Source organism: Pseudocercospora fijiensis (genome assembly GCF_000340215.1).
Source record: "Pseudocercospora fijiensis CIRAD86 unplaced genomic scaffold MYCFIscaffold_1, whole genome shotgun sequence".
Lineage (NCBI taxonomy): Eukaryota > Fungi > Ascomycota > Dothideomycetes > Mycosphaerellales > Mycosphaerellaceae > Pseudocercospora > Pseudocercospora fijiensis.
Genome location: NW_006921532.1, coordinates 3,717,629 through 3,736,109, shown reverse-complemented (window position 1 = coordinate 3,736,109; position 18,481 = coordinate 3,717,629). Strand labels below are relative to the sequence as shown.

The 18,481-nt window shown below is 51.8% G+C and overlaps 11 protein-coding genes across 11 annotated transcripts; 6 read left to right on the top strand and 5 right to left on the bottom strand.

The window, feature by feature from the left end:
- Positions 1–366: 366 nt before the first annotated feature.
- Positions 367–1,272, top strand: MYCFIDRAFT_62625 (uncharacterized protein; the record flags this gene model as incomplete). Its single annotated transcript, XM_007922055.1, has 2 exons — positions 367–423; positions 481–1,272. The coding sequence occupies 2 exons, from the start codon at positions 367–369 to the stop codon at positions 1,270–1,272; spliced, it is 849 nt and encodes a 282-aa protein (XP_007920246.1).
- A 489-nt stretch (positions 1,273–1,761) lies between these two features.
- On the top strand, positions 1,762–3,389 carry MYCFIDRAFT_28292 (uncharacterized protein; the record flags this gene model as incomplete). Its single annotated transcript, XM_007921668.1, has 8 exons — positions 1,762–1,983; positions 2,036–2,158; positions 2,219–2,327; positions 2,399–2,434; positions 2,501–2,544; positions 2,598–2,684; positions 2,758–2,770; positions 2,821–3,389. The coding sequence occupies 8 exons, from the start codon at positions 1,762–1,764 to the stop codon at positions 3,387–3,389; spliced, it is 1,203 nt and encodes a 400-aa protein (XP_007919859.1).
- Positions 3,390–3,618: 229 nt separating this feature from the next.
- On the bottom strand, positions 3,619–4,697 carry MYCFIDRAFT_75813 (uncharacterized protein; the record flags this gene model as incomplete). The annotated part of the gene is made up of 1 exon (XM_007922220.1): positions 3,619–4,697. A coding segment is annotated over one exon (1,079 nt), but the record flags the coding sequence as incomplete, so codon positions are not given.
- A 297-nt stretch (positions 4,698–4,994) lies between these two features.
- Positions 4,995–5,670, top strand: MYCFIDRAFT_25378 (uncharacterized protein; the record flags this gene model as incomplete). Its single annotated transcript, XM_007921503.1, has 2 exons — positions 4,995–5,054; positions 5,107–5,670. 2 exons carry the CDS (start codon positions 4,995–4,997, stop codon positions 5,668–5,670), a joined length of 624 nt encoding a protein of 207 aa, XP_007919694.1.
- On the bottom strand, positions 5,663–7,687 carry MYCFIDRAFT_75812 (uncharacterized protein; the record flags this gene model as incomplete). The annotated part of the gene is made up of 3 exons (XM_007922219.1): positions 5,663–5,736; positions 6,148–6,634; positions 6,989–7,687. 3 exons carry the CDS (start codon positions 7,685–7,687, stop codon positions 5,663–5,665), a joined length of 1,260 nt encoding a protein of 419 aa, XP_007920410.1.
- Positions 7,688–8,531: 844 nt separating this feature from the next.
- MYCFIDRAFT_28436 (G-protein alpha subunit) lies at positions 8,532–9,860 on the bottom strand (the record flags this gene model as incomplete). The annotated part of the gene is made up of 5 exons (XM_007921678.1): positions 8,532–8,879; positions 8,939–9,197; positions 9,253–9,410; positions 9,472–9,656; positions 9,743–9,860. 5 exons carry the CDS (start codon positions 9,858–9,860, stop codon positions 8,532–8,534), a joined length of 1,068 nt encoding a protein of 355 aa, XP_007919869.1.
- Positions 9,861–9,881: 21 nt separating this feature from the next.
- MYCFIDRAFT_169706 (uncharacterized protein) lies at positions 9,882–11,195 on the top strand (the record flags this gene model as incomplete). The annotated part of the gene is made up of 4 exons (XM_007923031.1): positions 9,882–9,898; positions 9,932–10,237; positions 10,263–10,631; positions 10,667–11,195. The coding sequence occupies 4 exons, from the start codon at positions 9,882–9,884 to the stop codon at positions 11,193–11,195; spliced, it is 1,221 nt and encodes a 406-aa protein (XP_007921222.1).
- Positions 11,196–11,862: 667 nt separating this feature from the next.
- MYCFIDRAFT_75810 (uncharacterized protein) lies at positions 11,863–14,177 on the bottom strand (the record flags this gene model as incomplete). The annotated part of the gene is made up of 2 exons (XM_007922218.1): positions 11,863–13,693; positions 14,005–14,177. The coding sequence occupies 2 exons, from the start codon at positions 14,175–14,177 to the stop codon at positions 11,863–11,865; spliced, it is 2,004 nt and encodes a 667-aa protein (XP_007920409.1).
- Positions 14,178–14,201: 24 nt separating this feature from the next.
- Positions 14,202–15,438, top strand: MYCFIDRAFT_27664 (glycosyltransferase family 62 protein; the record flags this gene model as incomplete). The annotated part of the gene is made up of 3 exons (XM_007921639.1): positions 14,202–15,120; positions 15,172–15,365; positions 15,418–15,438. The coding sequence occupies 3 exons, from the start codon at positions 14,202–14,204 to the stop codon at positions 15,436–15,438; spliced, it is 1,134 nt and encodes a 377-aa protein (XP_007919830.1).
- Positions 15,439–15,707: 269 nt separating this feature from the next.
- Positions 15,708–16,832, bottom strand: MYCFIDRAFT_27257 (uncharacterized protein; the record flags this gene model as incomplete). The annotated part of the gene is made up of 3 exons (XM_007921614.1): positions 15,708–16,448; positions 16,500–16,617; positions 16,669–16,832. The coding sequence occupies 3 exons, from the start codon at positions 16,830–16,832 to the stop codon at positions 15,708–15,710; spliced, it is 1,023 nt and encodes a 340-aa protein (XP_007919805.1).
- Positions 16,833–17,138: 306 nt separating this feature from the next.
- MYCFIDRAFT_62622 (glycosyltransferase family 8 protein) lies at positions 17,139–18,152 on the top strand (the record flags this gene model as incomplete). Its single annotated transcript, XM_007922054.1, has 1 exon — positions 17,139–18,152. One exon carries the CDS (start codon positions 17,139–17,141, stop codon positions 18,150–18,152), a length of 1,014 nt encoding a protein of 337 aa, XP_007920245.1.
- Positions 18,153–18,481: the final 329 nt, after the last annotated feature.

Below are 18,481 nucleotides of genomic sequence, written 5' to 3'. Positions count from 1 at the left end.
ATGGGTGGGCTTGCTTACCGTGCACTTGGATGAAGAAGAAAGAGTCTCTGGAGACAAATTGATAGCTTAAGAAGAGCTCGCGCTGCCAAGGCGCTAATGACAGTCACGATTGCTGGTGCAGGCCTTCAACTGACTCGCGACAGACTCTCGCAAGAGACTAGCAAAGCTTGTTACCTCGGCTCTTTCGTTCCCGCGGCTACAGTCTTCCTCAAAGACACGACAACTACCATGTCGTGCTATACGCTGATGACTTTGGGAGCCTGGTGTCTAGACATAGGAGAGATAGGTGCTGGCCAAAGCTAGGTTATGACCGACAACTGAAGTCACAATAAAAAGACCTACACTCTTTTGAACCGCAAATTCAATATGTCATCCAAGGACAGCTACCCTCGAGTGCTGCTGTTCGACATTGGAGGTGTCTGCGTGCGTAAGAGAAGCCAGCCTTCACAGTCTTCTCATGGCATAGCTGATAGTTCTTAGGTCGTATCTCCCTTCCAAGCGATCCTTGACTACGAAAAGAGCAAAGGCATACCCCTCGGCTACATAAATTATGCCATATCCGCCTCGAGCCCGGATGGCGCATGGGCAAAGCTCGAACGCGGCGATATCCTCCTCGACGACGCCTTCTTCCGCGAGTTCAAAGCAGATCTGAGCAACGAGAGAAGGTGGCGTGAATACTACGCCAGATCATTAGCCAGGTCGCGGAAGGAAAGCCTTGGTCAAGCCGCGGAAGAGACTGCGTACCATGTCCCGCCGATACCAGATATCGATGTTGAATCGCTGTATTGGGAGATGATGCGAGTCGCTCGGGAACCAGACCCACATATGTGGCCAGCTCTTCAACGACTCCGGAAAGCCGCAGACCAGAGCAAAGGCAAGCTGATCCTCGGTGCTCTGAGCAATACCTCGATCTTCCCGCCCGGTCATCCTTTCAACGATGATTCTACTCCTGAGGGCAGACAGAACAAGGAGTTAAAGAGCGTGTTCGACATCTTCGTCAGCAGTGCACATGTAGGCATGCGGAAGCCACATGAAGACATCTATCGATATGCTGTTGTCCGCCTTCACGAGTATGTGAAGCTCAACAATCTTGGCAAAGGCGTTCGACCGCAAGATATCACATTCATTGACGACATTGGAGGAAACTTGAAAACCGCGAAGAAGTTGGGCATGAACACGATCAAGGTTACACTTGGAAGAGCAGATCTTGCTGTCGCGGAATTAGAGAAACTTACAGGGTTGCAGCTCAGAGACGATAAAGCTCGACTATAGACAAAGACAGACACAGAGAAAGCTGTATAACATTTCTCGCTCGTAGTGCTTGTCAACCCCATGCATAGAACCAAGGAAACGCTCCGGTCCTGCACAAGTTCGCAAATCCTGGCTACTGTTTTCGTGTCCAATATGGCATGGCTTGAGGTGGAGGAAGATGAGTATGTGGATTGAATCTTTTAAAGGTCTCGCTTATTACCAAGCCGTTTGGGCCAAGCATTGATTCATTCCTTTCTGACGCTGTAGCCTGTGAAGCTGCATCAATCGCATCTGCCGAAAGCGTGATTTCCCTCATTCTGGAGGCGGGGCACTCCAACATCCATGAGTGAGGCAGGTGGGGCAAATACTCTATCTCATATATAGGAGAGCGTCCGCCAGGAAGATGATATAGGTCTCAGAATTGAAGTCGACAAGAATTTATAAAGTACCGCTCGCGGTCACCTTGATGAACCTTTGCTTGCTATTTTTCCACGTGATCTAACAATCGATATGTCCGCACCACGAAACCCTCCATTTAGAGCTGAGCATCTGGGCTCTCTATTACGTCCTGAGAGACTTCTCGCCAAGCGTCATGCCATTCAGCAGAAGAAGGACACCGAAGAAGGGCTTCAAGCTTTGACAGATGACTGCATCAACGAAGCTGTAAAATTGCAGGCCGACGCAGGCTTTCGGGCGATCACCGACGGAGAATATCGACGCCATATGTTCTGGGTACTGAATCTCATGGAGCACTCAAGGTGTTCGCTGACATTGGTGTCGATAGGGAACCTTCTTCCCGTCTCTGAATGGGATGGAAGAGATCTACGGTCCCGAGGCATCTATCTTTCGCGATTATGTTCCAGATATCGCCGCGTTCCTTGAGGAGGAGAAAGTCCCAGGCGAGTCGGTATGGTGTTGAATCATGATAGGAGACCGGAGACATCATGGCCTAATGTTGTATCTTCAGGTCATCTGCACAGGAAAGATCAGCCATACTGGCATCAGCTCGTACATTCCACAATACGAGTATCTCAAGTCGATCACGCCGAAAGAGCAATGGGGCCAGATCAAAATGAGTAAGTCCGATTATTCCAGGCACACACCAAGTTCGGACAGTTGCTGATCTCGTACTCTTCGATGTGCACAGCTTTGGCCGCGCCGAATTGGTACCATCTTCGCTACAGTAAGCGACATAGTGACTCCAAATGCTTCACAGCAGCAGCTAACGCCGAGTTTTCGCTACTTGCAGGGCAAGGAAAAGCATATCCCAAGGAAGTATACTCCTCCGACGAGGTGCGATCATGCTCAGATCCGCTCTTTCGTGCACCAGAATTGACGAATTCCAGGAATACTTCGCAGACATTGCAACGGCATACAGAACCGAGTTGAGTCTTCTCTATGATGCAGGCGTGCGGAACGTGCAGGTGGATGATGTACGTGTTGCCAACACTTTAAGCATTATAGTCCGAGAAATGCTTGCTGACGAGTTGTTTCGGCGTCCTCTAGCCCAATCTGGCCTGTAAGTCTTTGTGGATCTGGCCCATGTAGCCCGTTACTGATGCCGGTCAGATTTCTGCTCGGAGAAGATGATTGAGGGCTGGAAGAAAGATCCCGCAAATATACGATCAATCGACAGCCTCTTCGACGCTTACATTGCATTTTACAATGATTGTTTCAAACGTCCCGCAGATATGCACCTAGGCATCCATCTTTGTCGCGGAAACTTTGTAGGCTCAAGGCACTTTAGTGAGGGCGGCTATGACAGGATAGCATCCAAGCTGTTCAACGAGCTGGACGCGTCGACATATTATCTCGAGTACGACACCGCACGCGCGGGTGGGTTCGAGCCGTTGAAGGAGCTTCCAAAGAATAAAAATGTCATTCTTGGAGTGATAACCAGCAAATTCCCAGAGCTGGAGGATAAGGAGGAGATGAAGCAGCGGATTTACAAGGCTGCTGAATTCGTGGCTTCGGGGAGTGGTGAAAGTAAAGAGGAAGCTTTGCAGCGTCTCGGAGTGAGTCCTCAGTGTGGCTTCGCTTCGCACGAAGATGGCAATCTTTTGGGATATGCCGACATGGCCAAGAAGCTGCGTCTTGTGAGAGAGATTGCAGACGAAGTTTGGCCCGGTCAGCCTTGAGCTCGTCGCCCAGCTGCAGCCGTGCGTCAAGGATGGCTTCAACACGATGATGACCCACGTATCCTGGCGCTCGACCCTATGCTTGAGCAGTGGCAAACTTGATACCAAAAGTCTGATTCCATATCATACAGGACCAAATAGATAGTCCACGACTCTCATTTCAACACCGTCTCCCCAAGTCTCTCGAAAGGCAAACATGGTGATCCAGATGCAGACCAAGGCAACACACAGTAACAAAGGCCAGTATTTGACTTTATATTTGAAGTTCGACTGAATCAAGGTGGTGATCAAGTCGTCCGTTCCAGCTCCCGGAAAATCCATGGCTACGATGCCAAAGCGGTGCTTCCCAGAATGGATGCGTAGGTAATTCCGCAAGCGAACATTCATTCCCTCTTCCCAACGGAAGCCATAGTAGCCGCCAATCGCAATGGTTCGAGGAGGAATTTGGTACCAAAGGTTGAATTCGAAGGCGCTGGTAAAATTCATGTACCAATGACTATCGTCCGCGTCTTGCGGCGCTCGGTCAAGAAGACGCTGCACATCACCTCCCTTGCTGATGATCAACGAAGGCAAAGGCTGAGGATCTGAGAAGCTGTAATGATCTTGTATGGTGATCTGAACATCATGTGTCGTGAAAATGGTGAATGGTAAGTCAGGATTGTCCCGCCATTGAGTGACATCAATTCCAAACGAGAACAGTCTCGGGCCTTGATAACGCCTGAACAGCTGGATTTTCCCTCTCAGTTCGCCCATCGTGGGTGTAGTATTTGCAGTCCGCCACCTGTCCGGGTTGGATGAAATGTTCTGCCAAATCACTTGCGAAAAATGTTTCGTGGACTTTTCCGGTTCCCTGTCCTCTTTGATCTGCACAATTAGGCCTTCAGTGGGGTGGCTATCCAAAAATTCGAACATGCTATTGAGAACATCATGGAGTTGAAGACCGAGTAAAGACGGACCGTGAACCATTTCGGCAACATCGTTCCTGATCCCGCAGCGAAGGTCGAAGTATCGTATGCCAGCGTGAAGCTGCTGAGAAATGTTCATTGACTGCGTCGCCACAAATGGCCAAGGGTGCGTGAAAGCGGCGCTGTCGTGGGTGCCAGGTATTGTAAGAGACGATAGCAAGGCATCGTCGTCAATAAGTCCCTGCCAGTCTTCCTTGAGCGAAGGCCCCGACGAAACATCCTCATGGGTATTAGTGACATCGGAATGTTCGTTCATGGCGCCATATCGATCGCCCTTTTCTAGATCCATTCCTACTCGCCATGATTCCTCCGAGTCTCTTTTCGTGTTCTCATGCAGTCTCATGGCTGTCGCGTGGCAGAACAGGTTTGCACGAGTTCAATTCCACTTCCGACTTCCTCCACCCCATTCCCACTCCCTGACTGATACATATATATACTGTAGCCTTTGTAGAGAGGAGCCATGTGTTGTGTGGAACGTTGAGCAGGAGCGGTGCAAAGGAAGTGTTTTTAGCATTGGAGTTCACTGTCTCCAAAATAGTGGCACGGCAGACTTATAAGCACAAGTCGTGGTCGGCTTCCACAGTCAAATCATCAACAAACATCCAGGCCAAGCGTGGCCACAAGGACTGATCTACTCAAGATGGCATCCCGTGCGGCGCCCACGTCGAGGCGCTCTGTCAAAAGCGAATACATAGAGACCGTCAGTATTGCATTCATTCTCCCCTTCAAGACCTATAACCAACACTATACAGGACACCGGCAACAAGATTTCCCGCCGAGCTCATATCGAAGGGAAGCAAAACATAATGCTCGGCGGCAAGTCAGTCATCATGGCAGGTGTACACCTGCGTGGCGACCTACACAGATTTCCACCACCTCCAACAGAGGGCGAGAAGACGCCTGCCTCAATGACCGCCATCAGTATCGGAAAGGCATCGGTAATTGCAACAAACTGCGTACTACACCCACCAATGCGACTCCATCATGGTGAAATGACATTCTATCCCATGCGAATCGGCGACAACGTCTTTATTGGAACGGGAACGCATATTTCTGCAATTCAAATCGGCAGTCATGCACATGTTGGCGAGAATTGTGTATTGGGGCAATTCAGTATCCTCAAGGAGAATTGTAAAGTTCTACCGGGCACGGTGGTTCCTGCTCACATGGTCGTCGCACCTGGGTGTATTGTTGCTGGTAGGCCGGCAAGGATTGTGGGTGAAGTGGGAGATGGCTGGGGCCACACGATCGGCGGAGAAGGCGAGGATTGGGTTGAGGGTGGGGATCTGAGGGCGCTGGTCAGGACGTTCAAGTGAAGGCGGCGTGGCGGAATGTCCTCTCGTGGAGTACCAATTTAGGAAATCGGATCGTCGGCCAGCAGACTGCATCGAGTTTCACAGCATGACCCAAAACGCATCCAGAGCAACGTCCAAGGCACGGAGGAAGGTTGCTCTCATGGAATTCCACCATATCAGGGTCGTGAACATCAGGCACGGCAATATCACCAACTTTGACGCTCAGCCAACTTCACGCTCACGCACTTGTGAATGCGTGCCAGCGAGCCCAGCATGATGAATGAGTGAAAATACTGGGGATAGTGGAAGCAGGATGCTCAGCCGGATGAAGAACGCTCCAAAGGGCATTTTCACAGATAGGGCCGGGAACCCGGGAACATCTACCTCTTTCTGGACGATATCTGTAGCCCGCACGCGCAATTCCGAGTGCTCATGCAGTAATTGATTGCGTGATACAGAAATGCCGCTATACATATCCAAGATATCGTCAGCACTCACTGAGACTATCCCACCGCTCGAACTCCACTCCAAGATCTTCCGGTAGGACTGGCTTCTCATCAGTATCCCATTCACTTGATCCAAATGAACTCGTCAGCGGTGACGCAGTCCTGCTCAATTCAGAATGCTCTCTCGCGCATCGACTGCATTGGCAAGGGCCGTCCAGCCATCTGTATAGCCTTCTCCGCCGCTCCTCCAGTGGCTTGTCATTCATGAACGAATCATATTCGACAAAAAGCTGCTCGCCCTCTCGTATCCGACGTTTCGTAGTCATCTCAAGAGTTTGGTGGCCGCCTTGCGTGGTCCAGCTCACATTCGGCTCACAGCTGTGGTTGAAGAGGGCGAAAAGCGAGCTGAGGCACGTCGTATTGGGATCTGACCACTGATTGTTATCGAGCCTGGCCTGAAGAACGAAGATTACCCACGTATCGAAGTTGAGGTCGCTGAAAATATCGACTCCAAACTGCTGCAGTGCCTCAAAAACCACTGCAAGTTCTTCAAGCTCGAAATTTTCCCGCTCGTCATAGTCGATGTTCTTATTGGTGTGGTAGGTTGGTGTCAAGCGGGCAATGAGCGGATGGTCCAGAGGATGTTTGATCCCATCTTGAATACAGCTTAATAACGTCCGACACCTAGTGATAGTATTCGCAGCATCTTTTCCGAGCCTGTCGCGGATCCATCGAATGTCATGCTTGGCTTCATCCGACTCGATATTGGGATGTAATGGATGGGGACATCCGTTCTCTTCCATCAAGCCTTCTCGCCCTGGTCCGTTGCAGCCCTCGCACATCTTGTCAGCATGCTTCTGTATCATGACATGGCAGCAGAGGCGCTTGCATACCCAGATTCGACTTCGATCAACGACGATGACACTTCCAGCATCAATGTCACGCGCCGCAAAGACGCCAAGAAGATCCGCGCCTTCACGCGCACCGACGCCGGGCCCAAAAGCGTACCGTTTGAGCCAGCACGTTATGCCGCCAGAGGCACCATTTTCCGGATCGGCCAGGTCGAGATTGGTGTTTTGTATTACATCATCCGATCTCATTCTGTGCTTTTCTTCAAGCCAAGGGTATGGCGCCGGCACGAACTGGCCTCGCAAGTAGCTGGGCGCGAAGCAAAGACTGCTCGATATGATATCTTCTGCATCTCTCTTGGTCGCCTCGAATGAGTTCTGCTGTTTCTCATGCTCCTCTTCCATTAAGTCTTCGTCGATGTCAGGGTCGCTCATCCAGAAACCAAGATCGCAGCCGACTCGTGAGTTCGACCGTGTATCGAGACCCTCGAGCAAGTTCTGGATCAAGAGGGATGCCTTATGAGCATCACCGACCGCGAGTTCGGGGTAGCGCAGTCGCGTTAATGTTTTCGCGCGCTTGATCCAATGCTTGGGCTCGTATGGGTGCTCCTTGATGATGTTGGTATCTCTGTTGAGTTGTTTGATCAGTGCCCTGATCTCAATTGTCGTATACGGTGTTAGCCATGGCTCCCATTCCCAAGAATTGCTTGGCGTCCAGCTGTTACAATCGAAGGGCTGATCCATGCTTTTTCGTGTCTAGTTTTGATCAAGTCGAGTCGCCTGCTCTATGGGGTGGTCTGTTGTTGTCAGTGAGTGCTGTGGAGCGAGATATGAAACAATTTTAAGGAAGTCGTATCGCAAATTCATTCGAAGTGAGGTTTGAATGCCGCAATGAAGTGAGCTTTTTCTATCGATTTAAGTCCGTGCTTCCAGCGCTGAGCGCGAGAATCTTTCTGGCACAGACATTGGACTCATTGTTACTGATCCGTCCTAGCCAACCGCGAGGCAATTCGTAGAGCTCTATGTGCTGACAAAATAGCTCCCAGGTCGTCCTCCTTCACTCGCAATTCCTCACTCCTCGCCCAAGATTGCGCGTACGCAATATTTGACCTTGAAAGGCCGATATTGAGCGAGTTTCACAGCCAGCGCGCGGCTTGGCCTGTATTCCCTTCCAACGTTCCAAAGGATACGTATCGCTCTGCTCGGAGAAGCGCAGCGTGATACTCCAGAATATGCTCGAAGCAATTAATGGCTAGGAGAAATGCTCGTTCGCGCAGCGTGATACTCCAGAATATGCTCGAAGCAATTAATGGCTAGGAGAAATGCTCGTTCATGATGGTGTCTCTCGTTTTCCAGGCAGTTCTGTCGCCTTCGGAGACTTTACACTGCTCAGTCGCAGGTCTTCGCCTGAGGAGTCTATGTCATACTGCGACATGATCAGAAAACGTTGCTGCGCTAACGTCGCTCATAAAAAGATGGCCGCTAACAGGAGACACGACAAAAACATAGGGCTCGAGCGATATGAGGGTCCGCCATTGCCAATGGCGAGAAGAAGCTGTAACTTCGCAGTGGGTGGTGGGGTCGTCGCTCACAGCATCAAGTTGTGCAGGTTGCGCTGCACAATCATATCTTGAACGCTCTTCATGGTCTTGTCCAGGAGATTTGTATCGGTCGCGTTGGTAAAGTGGACATAGGCTTCCTTCTGTGGGTCTCTCACGAGGTTGCGGAATTTGGTCGCAAAAAATTGCTGCCCGGCCTCAACATCCCTATCACCACCCGTATAGTCCGGGAAGTGCTCTGAAATGGGTGCCTGGCCCGACTGCACTTTTTCTCGGAAAAGATCGATCTTGTTGAGGAAGAGGATCAGAGCGGACTTTTCGAAATACTTGCTGTTCGCAATGCTCTCGAATAGCATCAAAGCTTCGTGCATTTGGTTCTGAATAATGTCAGCGATTCTTGACGAACATCCAGATGCGCATAGCCAAGTCCACTTACGCCGTTTCGATCCTCCACGAGAACATGATCGTAACCACTGATCGCAACCAGGAAAAGAACTACCTGCACATTGTCGAAGACGTGGATCCACTTCTTTCGTTCTGATCTCTGTCCTCCAACGTCGAACATGCGGTAGGTGAGGCTGCCAGTCTCGAAGATGGTCTCGCTGATGCCGGTTGTTCGTAAGCGAGCGCGCAGGATGTCCTGGTCAGTTGGCAAAAAGTCTTTGGCAAAAAGGCGTTCGACATCAGCAAAGTAGCTGTTGCATGGTCAGCGATTCTGCGTGTGGATCGATAATGATTGTTGTCACTGACTAAGTCAGGTTGTCGTGCAAAGCGTATTCGTTGCCCTTCTTGATGGCAAGCTGCACACCCGCATCGCGCCACAAGCTTTTGAATGCGTTGAGACAGTCGATGGGCATAGGATCATCAGGACCGATGTCTGGATCGGCGGCAATGATTTCGGCGTATCTCTGCCACACAGCGTCAGTAAGCAAGGGTAGTTTCAACGGGGCCAATGGGCGATGGACGCACAATATTGCTGTCCTCTGCGAAGTCGACCTCCTGCTCTTCCATGGCGCCGAAGACGACTTGGAATGCATGCAGCAGATTTTGGAAGATGGTGACCTTCCATTGTTTCCGTTCTTGCGAGGAGAAACCTTTGGTGTGTATCAATCGCATCTGCTTGAGGACAGTCGACTTGCCGGACTCTCCCGCACCTGTAGGCTCACAGTCAGCGTGGCCCAATGCACAATGCCACGCGAGGCCATAGGACGTGCGTTGCAAAGATCTGTTTGCTGCATACCGAGCAGTAGGAGTTTGACCTCCTTGGCCAGTCGCTTCTGGTCCTCGCGCAACTGCTTCTCTATCTCCTTGCTCTTCTTGGCATCGGGGTCATCCTTGTTGCCGCTTCCGAAGCACATGATGCTGCCAATGGCCATGCAATGGCCGGCGCGTGGGAGTCTTGAAGCGGCAGAGTGGGCGAGGGGTGCAGCGCGGTCGATGGCGGTCACGTCGACTGGGAGAGGCCGACGGACAAGAGCTCGGCGGGCGAGGGCGAGGGCGAGGGCGAGGGCGCCAGGAGTTGTGTGAAGGGCGAGGGAGGGGCGGAGAGTGCGGAGAGGGGGCTGGGCTGGCTGGGCTGGGCAGCGAGTTGGTCGTGTGCGCAGGTGCTCGACTCTTGTGCTACGGCTGTGTCGCTGGTCTTAGGTCCTAGGGTGGCGCGTACTGTAGCAAGCAGCAGGAGGAGGAATTCCCGATGGTCTGAGGCAAGCCAAGCCAAGTCGGCGAGCACGCAGCGGTGTTGTATGCAGTTACGGAGCTAGTCGCAGCAATCGCCAAGCGTTGCGCTCTGATTTCGATTGTGCTGAGCAGGTTAGGCGGGAACAAGGCGGTGGAATGCCCGAAATCTGTTGCTGCCCGAGAAGGCCTCTCCAGCTCAACTCGACTCAGTATGGCTCTCTCAGATTGCCGGGCATACCCCATACACCACACACCACACACCACCACACCACCACATTACTTAGCCATTCATCTGCCAAGCGAGCACGGCAGAGCACCGGCGGCAACGTTGCTATCGCCATCCCCGCCCCCGCCCCCACACGCCCTTCCGCTCCCATAGCAGACGCAGGTCCTTCTCGAAGCAGTGTGATCGAACAACTACCGACATATTCATCTACACAACTACGCACTCTGTGCTACGCGCCGCGCCGTACCGTTCCTGGGCAAGTTTGCTTCGACGTGCTGCCCGCCATCATCATGTCCACGCTCGCCAAGCTACCACTGGACGCCAGTGCTTCACAGCTCCATGTCCACTGCACCAGGCCACAGCATGCGACTTCGCGGAGAAGACGCCCAAGATGACACACATATCGCTGAACGAATCGAACTTACTACCGTGTCCCCGAGTCATGTTCATGCATCTGCCGAAAAGGAACCATCTACTTTATCTTGTCTTCACTTTCTGCTCCCAGGAACAGCAATGCAGCATTGCCATCAAACGACTCGCCATCTTGCAACATACTAGTCATCAACTCAGGACGAGAATGATACACTCGCAACGCACAAAGCACATGGAAGGTGGTTACCCTTGGGCCCCCTTGCGCAATCCCTCTGACCATCGAGATTCAACCGGACGGCGGAGGGATCAAGAAACCTTGGAAGCCCAAGCTCCTGCCGTCCATACCGGAATTCTTCCCGACACGTCCAGGTGGTTGCACGAGAGCTCACGAGCCCATATGCGATCACTACCTAGGTAGGTTGTTCTCCATTCTTTTCTTTATTATTTCTTGCATCTAGGACTCAAAATGGCCTGGAGCCCTTCCTCCCTACCGTCGAGGCCTGTCGTAGCTTAACCTTTTTGGACTTTCCACCTGCCGTAACAAAGTCTTCCACTATGTCAGCTAATGTTCTACCACCACCTTGGGTTGCACTTCGAGGAGTACTATTATGCTTGATGCCTGGCTCTTCTTCACTAGAACCTGACAATTCCTGCCATGCGTCCTCGCTGAAGCCTGTAGGATCAACCTGATCTCTTGCGTACATCCCTCTACCGAAAACCCTATGGACTTTCCGGATTTGAAATTGGATGTCGTTCGACGTCCATTGATCAGCCAGCTCTTTGAGGAATATCTTGTTGATTTCTGCCCAAGCTCGGCGTCGCCGTATTGTGCCTAGGTCTGCCCACGGCACTGCTCGAAGACGCTGCTGCCTCTGCAGCAGCATTTCACAGAATTTGTTGTAGCCTATTCGCTCGCTCAACTTCTTGCTAATTCGGGTGGCTACCTCGGCCAACCTGCGTGCGCGAAGATTCGTGTGAGCAAGATCACATGGGCCAAGAAATCCATGTTCATCGAAATGTCGACCAAGTATCATTCGTTCCGCGGTCTCAAAATTGATGTGGCCGCTGCGTTTCTTGCCGGCTAGTCATTGCTCGGATGCTTTCGACCCAAGCGCTAGTCTGAGCTTCCCGAACGGCATATCCATTTTCGTTTGCGTGAGCACCGTGCCATCTTTGGTCAATGTTACTGCCATGCCCCCCTCTGAAAGGGCTCCAAATTGATTGACGAAATGCCGAATGCTATTTCGATACTCATCGGAATCATCAGACATAGCAGACCTGCCTGAAGCACTCTCGATGCTTGATGGGATGGCGCCGAACGTGACAGCTTCCTGAAGCGTAGGCCCATTCAAAGAAGCTTCACCCAAAAGTCCTTGCTTTAATGCTGTATCAGCATTTTCACTCCTAGCCATGTAAAACGCGACCAGCTCCCCTTCTTTCACGACTTCTCCAAGAGCTTGCTTTTGGGACTCCTGCAAGGCTTTCTCATCATCAAGGGAGAAATTCCAACCCGTTTGGCTACGTATTTCGCGTGTACTATAGGAAGAGTCTGGGTCGAAGCTGAGAAGACCGGCCTTTTTGCCCCATCCGCCGCCGCCAGAAAGAACTTTGATAAAGCGTGCTCCTTCGAGCAACATAGGGAAAAACTGCGCCTTGCGCAATCCAGCTCGATAGCCCCCAGTGACATTACTTAACTCCTTCGCTGGCTGTGTGCGTTGATCGAGAATCGGTGACCACAGTGAGCGAATGTCTTCCTTGTCGAGTGCCGTGAGCTGTGCCAAGCTGTTGTCCTCGCTGTTGCTCACTTTTGTTGGCGAAGGGATGACCAGCGCCCAGACCTGCACTGGCTCCGGGACGATGTCGAGCTTCTTGAAGTAGTCCTGAACTGCCGCTTCAAGCTCCTGTGAGGCTGGGAAAGCTCTTCCCTCTTGGCTCTTATATTCCCCAATATTCTGATCATAAGCAACTTTGTCGCCTTTCAGATCGAAAATGGGTCGATGTTCTGTCGCAGTTACAGGCGCCAAAGTCCTAACAATGTTGCCCATGGAGTTCTGGATTAGTCTGAATGGAGTCAACGGTACCAGTGGAGCGTCATAGCTGAGCGACTGGTCAAGATTCCGCACCGCGAGGCGGACCTCATGAGATTCGAGCTCTCTAGTTTGGACTAGCCTTTGTCTGCCATCTCCGCTACTGGGCTCGTAATGATTATGAATCAACGTTGATGGCAGGCCTGTTGAGAATATCGTTTGCGCCAAAGGCAACTGAATCTGCGTGTGATAAAGCCGATGACACCCTTTGTACGTAGGGATATGGAAGCACAGAGAGCCGGGCTTGGTCTTCTCTTTGCGGAGAGCTACTTGCGACTCCGTGTCCAGTGGCTTAGCCTCCGTAAAGAGCGCGTATGCTATGCCTTCGCAGCCATATTCAGAGCCGTTAGGTATCGGTAGTCGGTCGACTACAGCAGTAATAGCATCAATGGGCTTGTCCACCGCTGCACGGGAATGAAATCGTTCCAGGACCCGAATTGGCAGTTCAGCGTCTGTGGCATGCTTCGCGAACGATGGAGTGAGCAACAAAGTCAGCTGTGATGGATATGTGGACGCGTCTGCAGGACGTCCGCAGCGCAGTGGCTGAATCTGCGAGATCAAATGCTCGATGTTCGTCTGAGCAGCCAAGTTCGCAACGGCAACAGTGCCGAAAAAGCTGCCATGTCTGCGTTCAAGTCTGGCTGCAGCCGCAGAGTCGCTGGTGAGCTCTTCATGCTCTCCTCTAGCCTGTAGCTGCTTTCCAGATCCGCTTATGTATCTTTGCTGTGTGGAGGGCCATCCTCTGAGAACACCAGCCCTGGAGGTGAACAACTGCCAATATGCGCATGCACCAGCTCTTCCTATATGTTTGGCATCCTCCTGAATCCTCCTGCAAATCATCGATGCACCTCAGCAGCGGCTCAGCTCTTTTCCTCGCAGCTAGTTTTGTTATGCAAGACACAGGAAGCTTCCTGTCTGTGGTCTACCTCCACCTCCACTCAGCCACTCCGTGGGTGCCTCAGGTTGGCGAAGCTAGAATATTGGAAGGAACCTGGACCCTGGTTAGACAGCTGGATACGGAGGAAGGAATTCCAAACATAGAGGCCAAGTAACTAAGAGAACGTCATCTTCTCAACACGCAGCATTCTCCATGACCACCTACATGCTGGACCATTCGCACCCCCACGGCGGCTTGCATACGTGAGAGAGTGTCGTCTCTGCACATCCTCGAATGCCCAAACGCAAAAGCTTGCGGGACCGCCAGACACCCCAGCAGTCGAATCAGCGCGAAGCCCATCTACGCCGACTTCTGGAAGAGGGGCGACGGCGACGAGAAAGAGAACATTGATGCGCCACGTCCATATCGGAGCCATTGTGCCCTTCAATTTTCGCCCAGCATGGCGGCCTCACGCTCGCTTCGACGGACCAGCACTCCGACCTATATAATGGCCGCCATACTATGCATCTTCTTCCTGTACTTCTTCTTCGCCGACAGCACGAGCATACCATCCATTTCTTCTGCGCCGCGGCAGATTCTTAAGAGCAAGGATACTGCCTTCAATGCCCTCTCACCACCTTCTCTCCCCTTTCGAAAGCCCGAGAAACTGGGCCCGAACGAAGTTGCACCTCCCCCGCCCGTCGTGCACTATCACATGAATAATGTCACTACCACCAGTGACCCTGTGGGCAACAGAGAATCTATATTGATTCTGACGCCTTTGGCAAGATTCTATCAGGAGTATTGGGACAACTTGGTCAAGCTGTCGTATCCACACGATTTGATATCACTGGGCTTTATTATTCCAAAAGGAAGGGAAGGAAATCTGGCCACACAACAACTCCAGGAGAGGATATCAAAAACGCAAGCACCAACAAACAAGAATCGATTCGCGTCAATCACCATTTTGAGGCAGGACAGTGAGCCGCCCACAGCGCAAAACGAAGGCGAAAGGCATGCAATGGCCGCCCAAAAGGAGCGGAGAGCCGCGATGAGTCGCGCAAGGAATAGCTTGCTATTTACAACCTTGGGCCCGACTACATCTTGGGTCCTGTGGCTAGATAGCGACATTGTCGAGACACCGCCGAGCCTCATTCAGGACCTGGCTTCTCACGACAAACCGATCATAGTGCCGAATTGTTTCCAAAGATATTATAACAAAGAGAAGGAGGCGATGGATGTCCGGCCCTATGACTTCAATAGCTGGCAAGACTCACTTACAGCTCAGGGTCTGGCGGAGAAGATGGGTCCAGAGGATATCCTTCTGGAAGGCTACGCTGAGATGGCGACCTATCGATCGTTGATGGCATACATGGCCGGTAGGCAAGAACTGAACACTATTCAGGACCCATGGCTGACCTAATGCGCAGATGATCATGGAGATCCACGTCGTGAAGTAGACCTAGATGGTGTTGGAGGCACGGCCCTGCTGGTGAAAGCAGATGTGCACCGTGATGGCGCAATGTTTCCGCCATTTCCATTCTACCACCTCATTGAGACCGAAGGCTTCGCCAAGATGGCGCAGAGGCTCAATTGGAAATCGTACGGCCTGCCAAACTATTTCGTAAGTCGACGTCCCTTGTGCTCTGAGGTTGGTAGCACTGACATTCGAATAGGTGTTTCACTACAATGAGTAAAGACTACATCTCTAGCAAGGCGTTCTGGTAGGTGGGATAGAAGTGCGATCATATAGCATAGCCGGTGAGAAATACTTTTTGTACATCAACATACGATCTCAATCGAGCACCAGCGAATTGTCACCGGCAGGTCTTCTTTTGATGTCGAAACTACGGCGCCGTGCAACCTTCGGTGATGATCTCTCGATTGAGTCGTGCCACTCTGTCGAATCTGCTTGCAGGCGAGGAGATCTTGTAAGTAGGAGAGCTATGAAATCTGTGACAACGAACTATGCATCGCTCTTGTTCAACGCTCGCATGACGCCTTCAAATGCCACCAACGCCATCGCATTTGCTGGGAAAGCTCTCAGAAAGCATGGCACAAATCCTCTCCAATATCCCTTCCATCCGCTCTCTCGATACACCGCCACTGCGGCATTTCGCCATCGGGGGAACTTCCTTTTATCGGCTTCGAGAGGATCTGTCATGATTCTTTGCTTTACGACATCAGAGGGATAGCAAGTGAGCCAGAAGATCTGAGCGCTCAAGCCACCAGCCCAGAAATTCACCGCCGGCGCGGACATGGTCGTGTTCTTCTGAAACCAACGAGTGAAAATGTCGTAGGTTCCCCACCAAGCAAAGAAGAAAGTCCTAAAGATACAAGTGGCCAAGAGTCCATGATATAGTCCCGGAACCCCATGGCCACGGTAGATCTTGCGAGCGCAGTCAATCGGTCCTGCGTAGAGACGCTCTGTCTTGTTCGCTTGGTATTGGACTTGCAGACGAGCCTTTACATGCTCCACTGGAGCCGCGATGAAGGATACAGTCCAGCCCGCGAGCATGCCCGCAATGCCGTGACCGACTGCAGGGAGTTTCTTGCGTTCCTCGTCAGGCAAGTAGACTGCGGGATGATTGGGCCGAGCTCGAAGAGGTTGGAAAACGTGCTCATTCAACAACCGCCGATACAACGTGAGGGAGCCTAGCATCAACGAGTCCATGCACATCCACCCTATTAAAGGCGGCGTGGCACCCTGCTCAAAAGTTCAGCCTCGACTGCTGTTACTGTCTACATCGATACTGACCTTGTAAATGCCGTTAACACCTTCCTTGCGCAAAGTCTGCATGAGGCAGTCCAACGGCCCTTTGAACTGGTCATGTTTTGAGGTTTGCAAACGGACCTTGATCGTGTCGAAAGGGTGTCTGTGCCGTTTAGCATTCAGTCTGACAGCTCATATCCACGTTCTGGCCTACCCGACGCTCAATTTCGTGATGCCACTGAAAATTCCCGCTACGAAACCTTTCCAATTGCCGCTTTTCTTTGACGAACTCGAGGGACTCACTACAGCCTGGGTTGCGCCGTGTGGACTGCCTGCTGGGGTTGATGAGGCGGCCGCATCGCTCACCTTTGCACACATTGAATTCGAGGGTTTATGTGAAGAAGTATGTCCAGCATTGCGCTCCACATAAAAACCTTTCAATCCTCCCTGATAGACCTCGATGTGAATGAGGTTAGAATATGTGCGGATCTTAGGTTCATGCAGGCTAAACCCGATGCCGACTGACATGACGGCATTGATTGGCTTCACATTTCGGTTTTCTAGTTCACCAAAACTTCCTCATCGTCTAGATGAAAAGATGCAGGCGAGTTTTCTGCAGACACGAGGCCATCAAGGTCGCTCTTCGCAGCTCGTCACAGCACACCCCTACTGCATCTCCTGAAAATGGCCAGAGATCAAAACAGCGGCAGCGCCGAAGCCGCCAATCCGACACCGAAGCGAGTGGTTGAGAGCTCCAAGGTCTGGACTACTCTGATCACGAACACCAAATATTTACCAGGCCTCTTAACACTCGATGCCTCCCTCAAGTTCGTCGGATCCAAGTATCCGCTTATCGCGCTGTATACCGACACATTTCCGGCTGAGGGCCATGCCGCCCTAGATGCTCGCTCAATACCGAAGAAACGCGTCAATTACCTTCTGCCCAAGACGCAGAAAGACTTCACCAACGACCCGCGATTCTACGATTGCTGGTCAAAGTTGACACCATTCAGTCTGGTGGAATACGAGCGTGTTGTCCAGCTCGACAGTGACATGCTGGCGTTGCAGAATATGGACGAGTTAATGGATATACCGCTTGACGGCGCTGAGTTGGCAGGAAAGGGTCAGCGTGTGTTTGCAGCAAGCCATGCTTGTGTGTGCAACCCGCTGAAAAAGCCTCATTATCCGAAAGATTGGATACCGAGAAACTGTGCATTTACGTGGCAGCACTGGGCTCCGGAGGCTGCGCAGACTGCGGGTGCTGGTCCTGCAGATGGATTGGCAATGCCAAATGGAGGGCTGCAGGTGGTAGTGCCAAGTGCAGACGTGTACGAAATGATCTTGTCAAGACTCCAGGATCCAAGCATTATGGAGTACGACTTCGCGGACCAGAGTCTGCTAGGAGATCTTTTCCATGGCAGGTGGGTGGCACTGCCATACATTTACAACGCTCTGAAGACGCTGAGATGGGAAGGTGTGCACGCACCCATCTGGCGGGATGACAAGGTGAAAAATGTACACTACATCTTGAGCCCCAAACCGTGGGATGAGAACGACGAGCAGAAGAAGAACAGTGTCGGTCATACGCTTGAGACGGTCAGCAAAGGAGCGCGCGACGCCTCGAATCAATGGTGGTGGGAGGTGCATGAGCGGAGACTGAAGGAGGAGAAAGGTCGTGGCATCGATGATGGTTTCTAGTGGCATTCAATCCCTCCTCCCAGCCTCTACTGACAATCAGTTCTGCTGCGAGCACCTGCAATTCTTGGAACCAAAATTCATTCTGCGATTTGCACTTCGAGCCTTTCTCCCGCTTCAATCAGCTGCCGATTGCACCTTGTCGTTGCGAGAGGCGATAGTCAGGCATGCTTTAAGCCTATGAATTCATGAAAGTCGTGGCTTGTTTGCGCAGTTGACCAGGAAATTCCCTGTCGCGTTGTCCACTGCACTCGTTCGAAATAGCGGCCCCCATGGGCAAATCAAACTGGTGCAATTGCCGCGCTTTGTGATATACTCCACTTGGTAGGAAA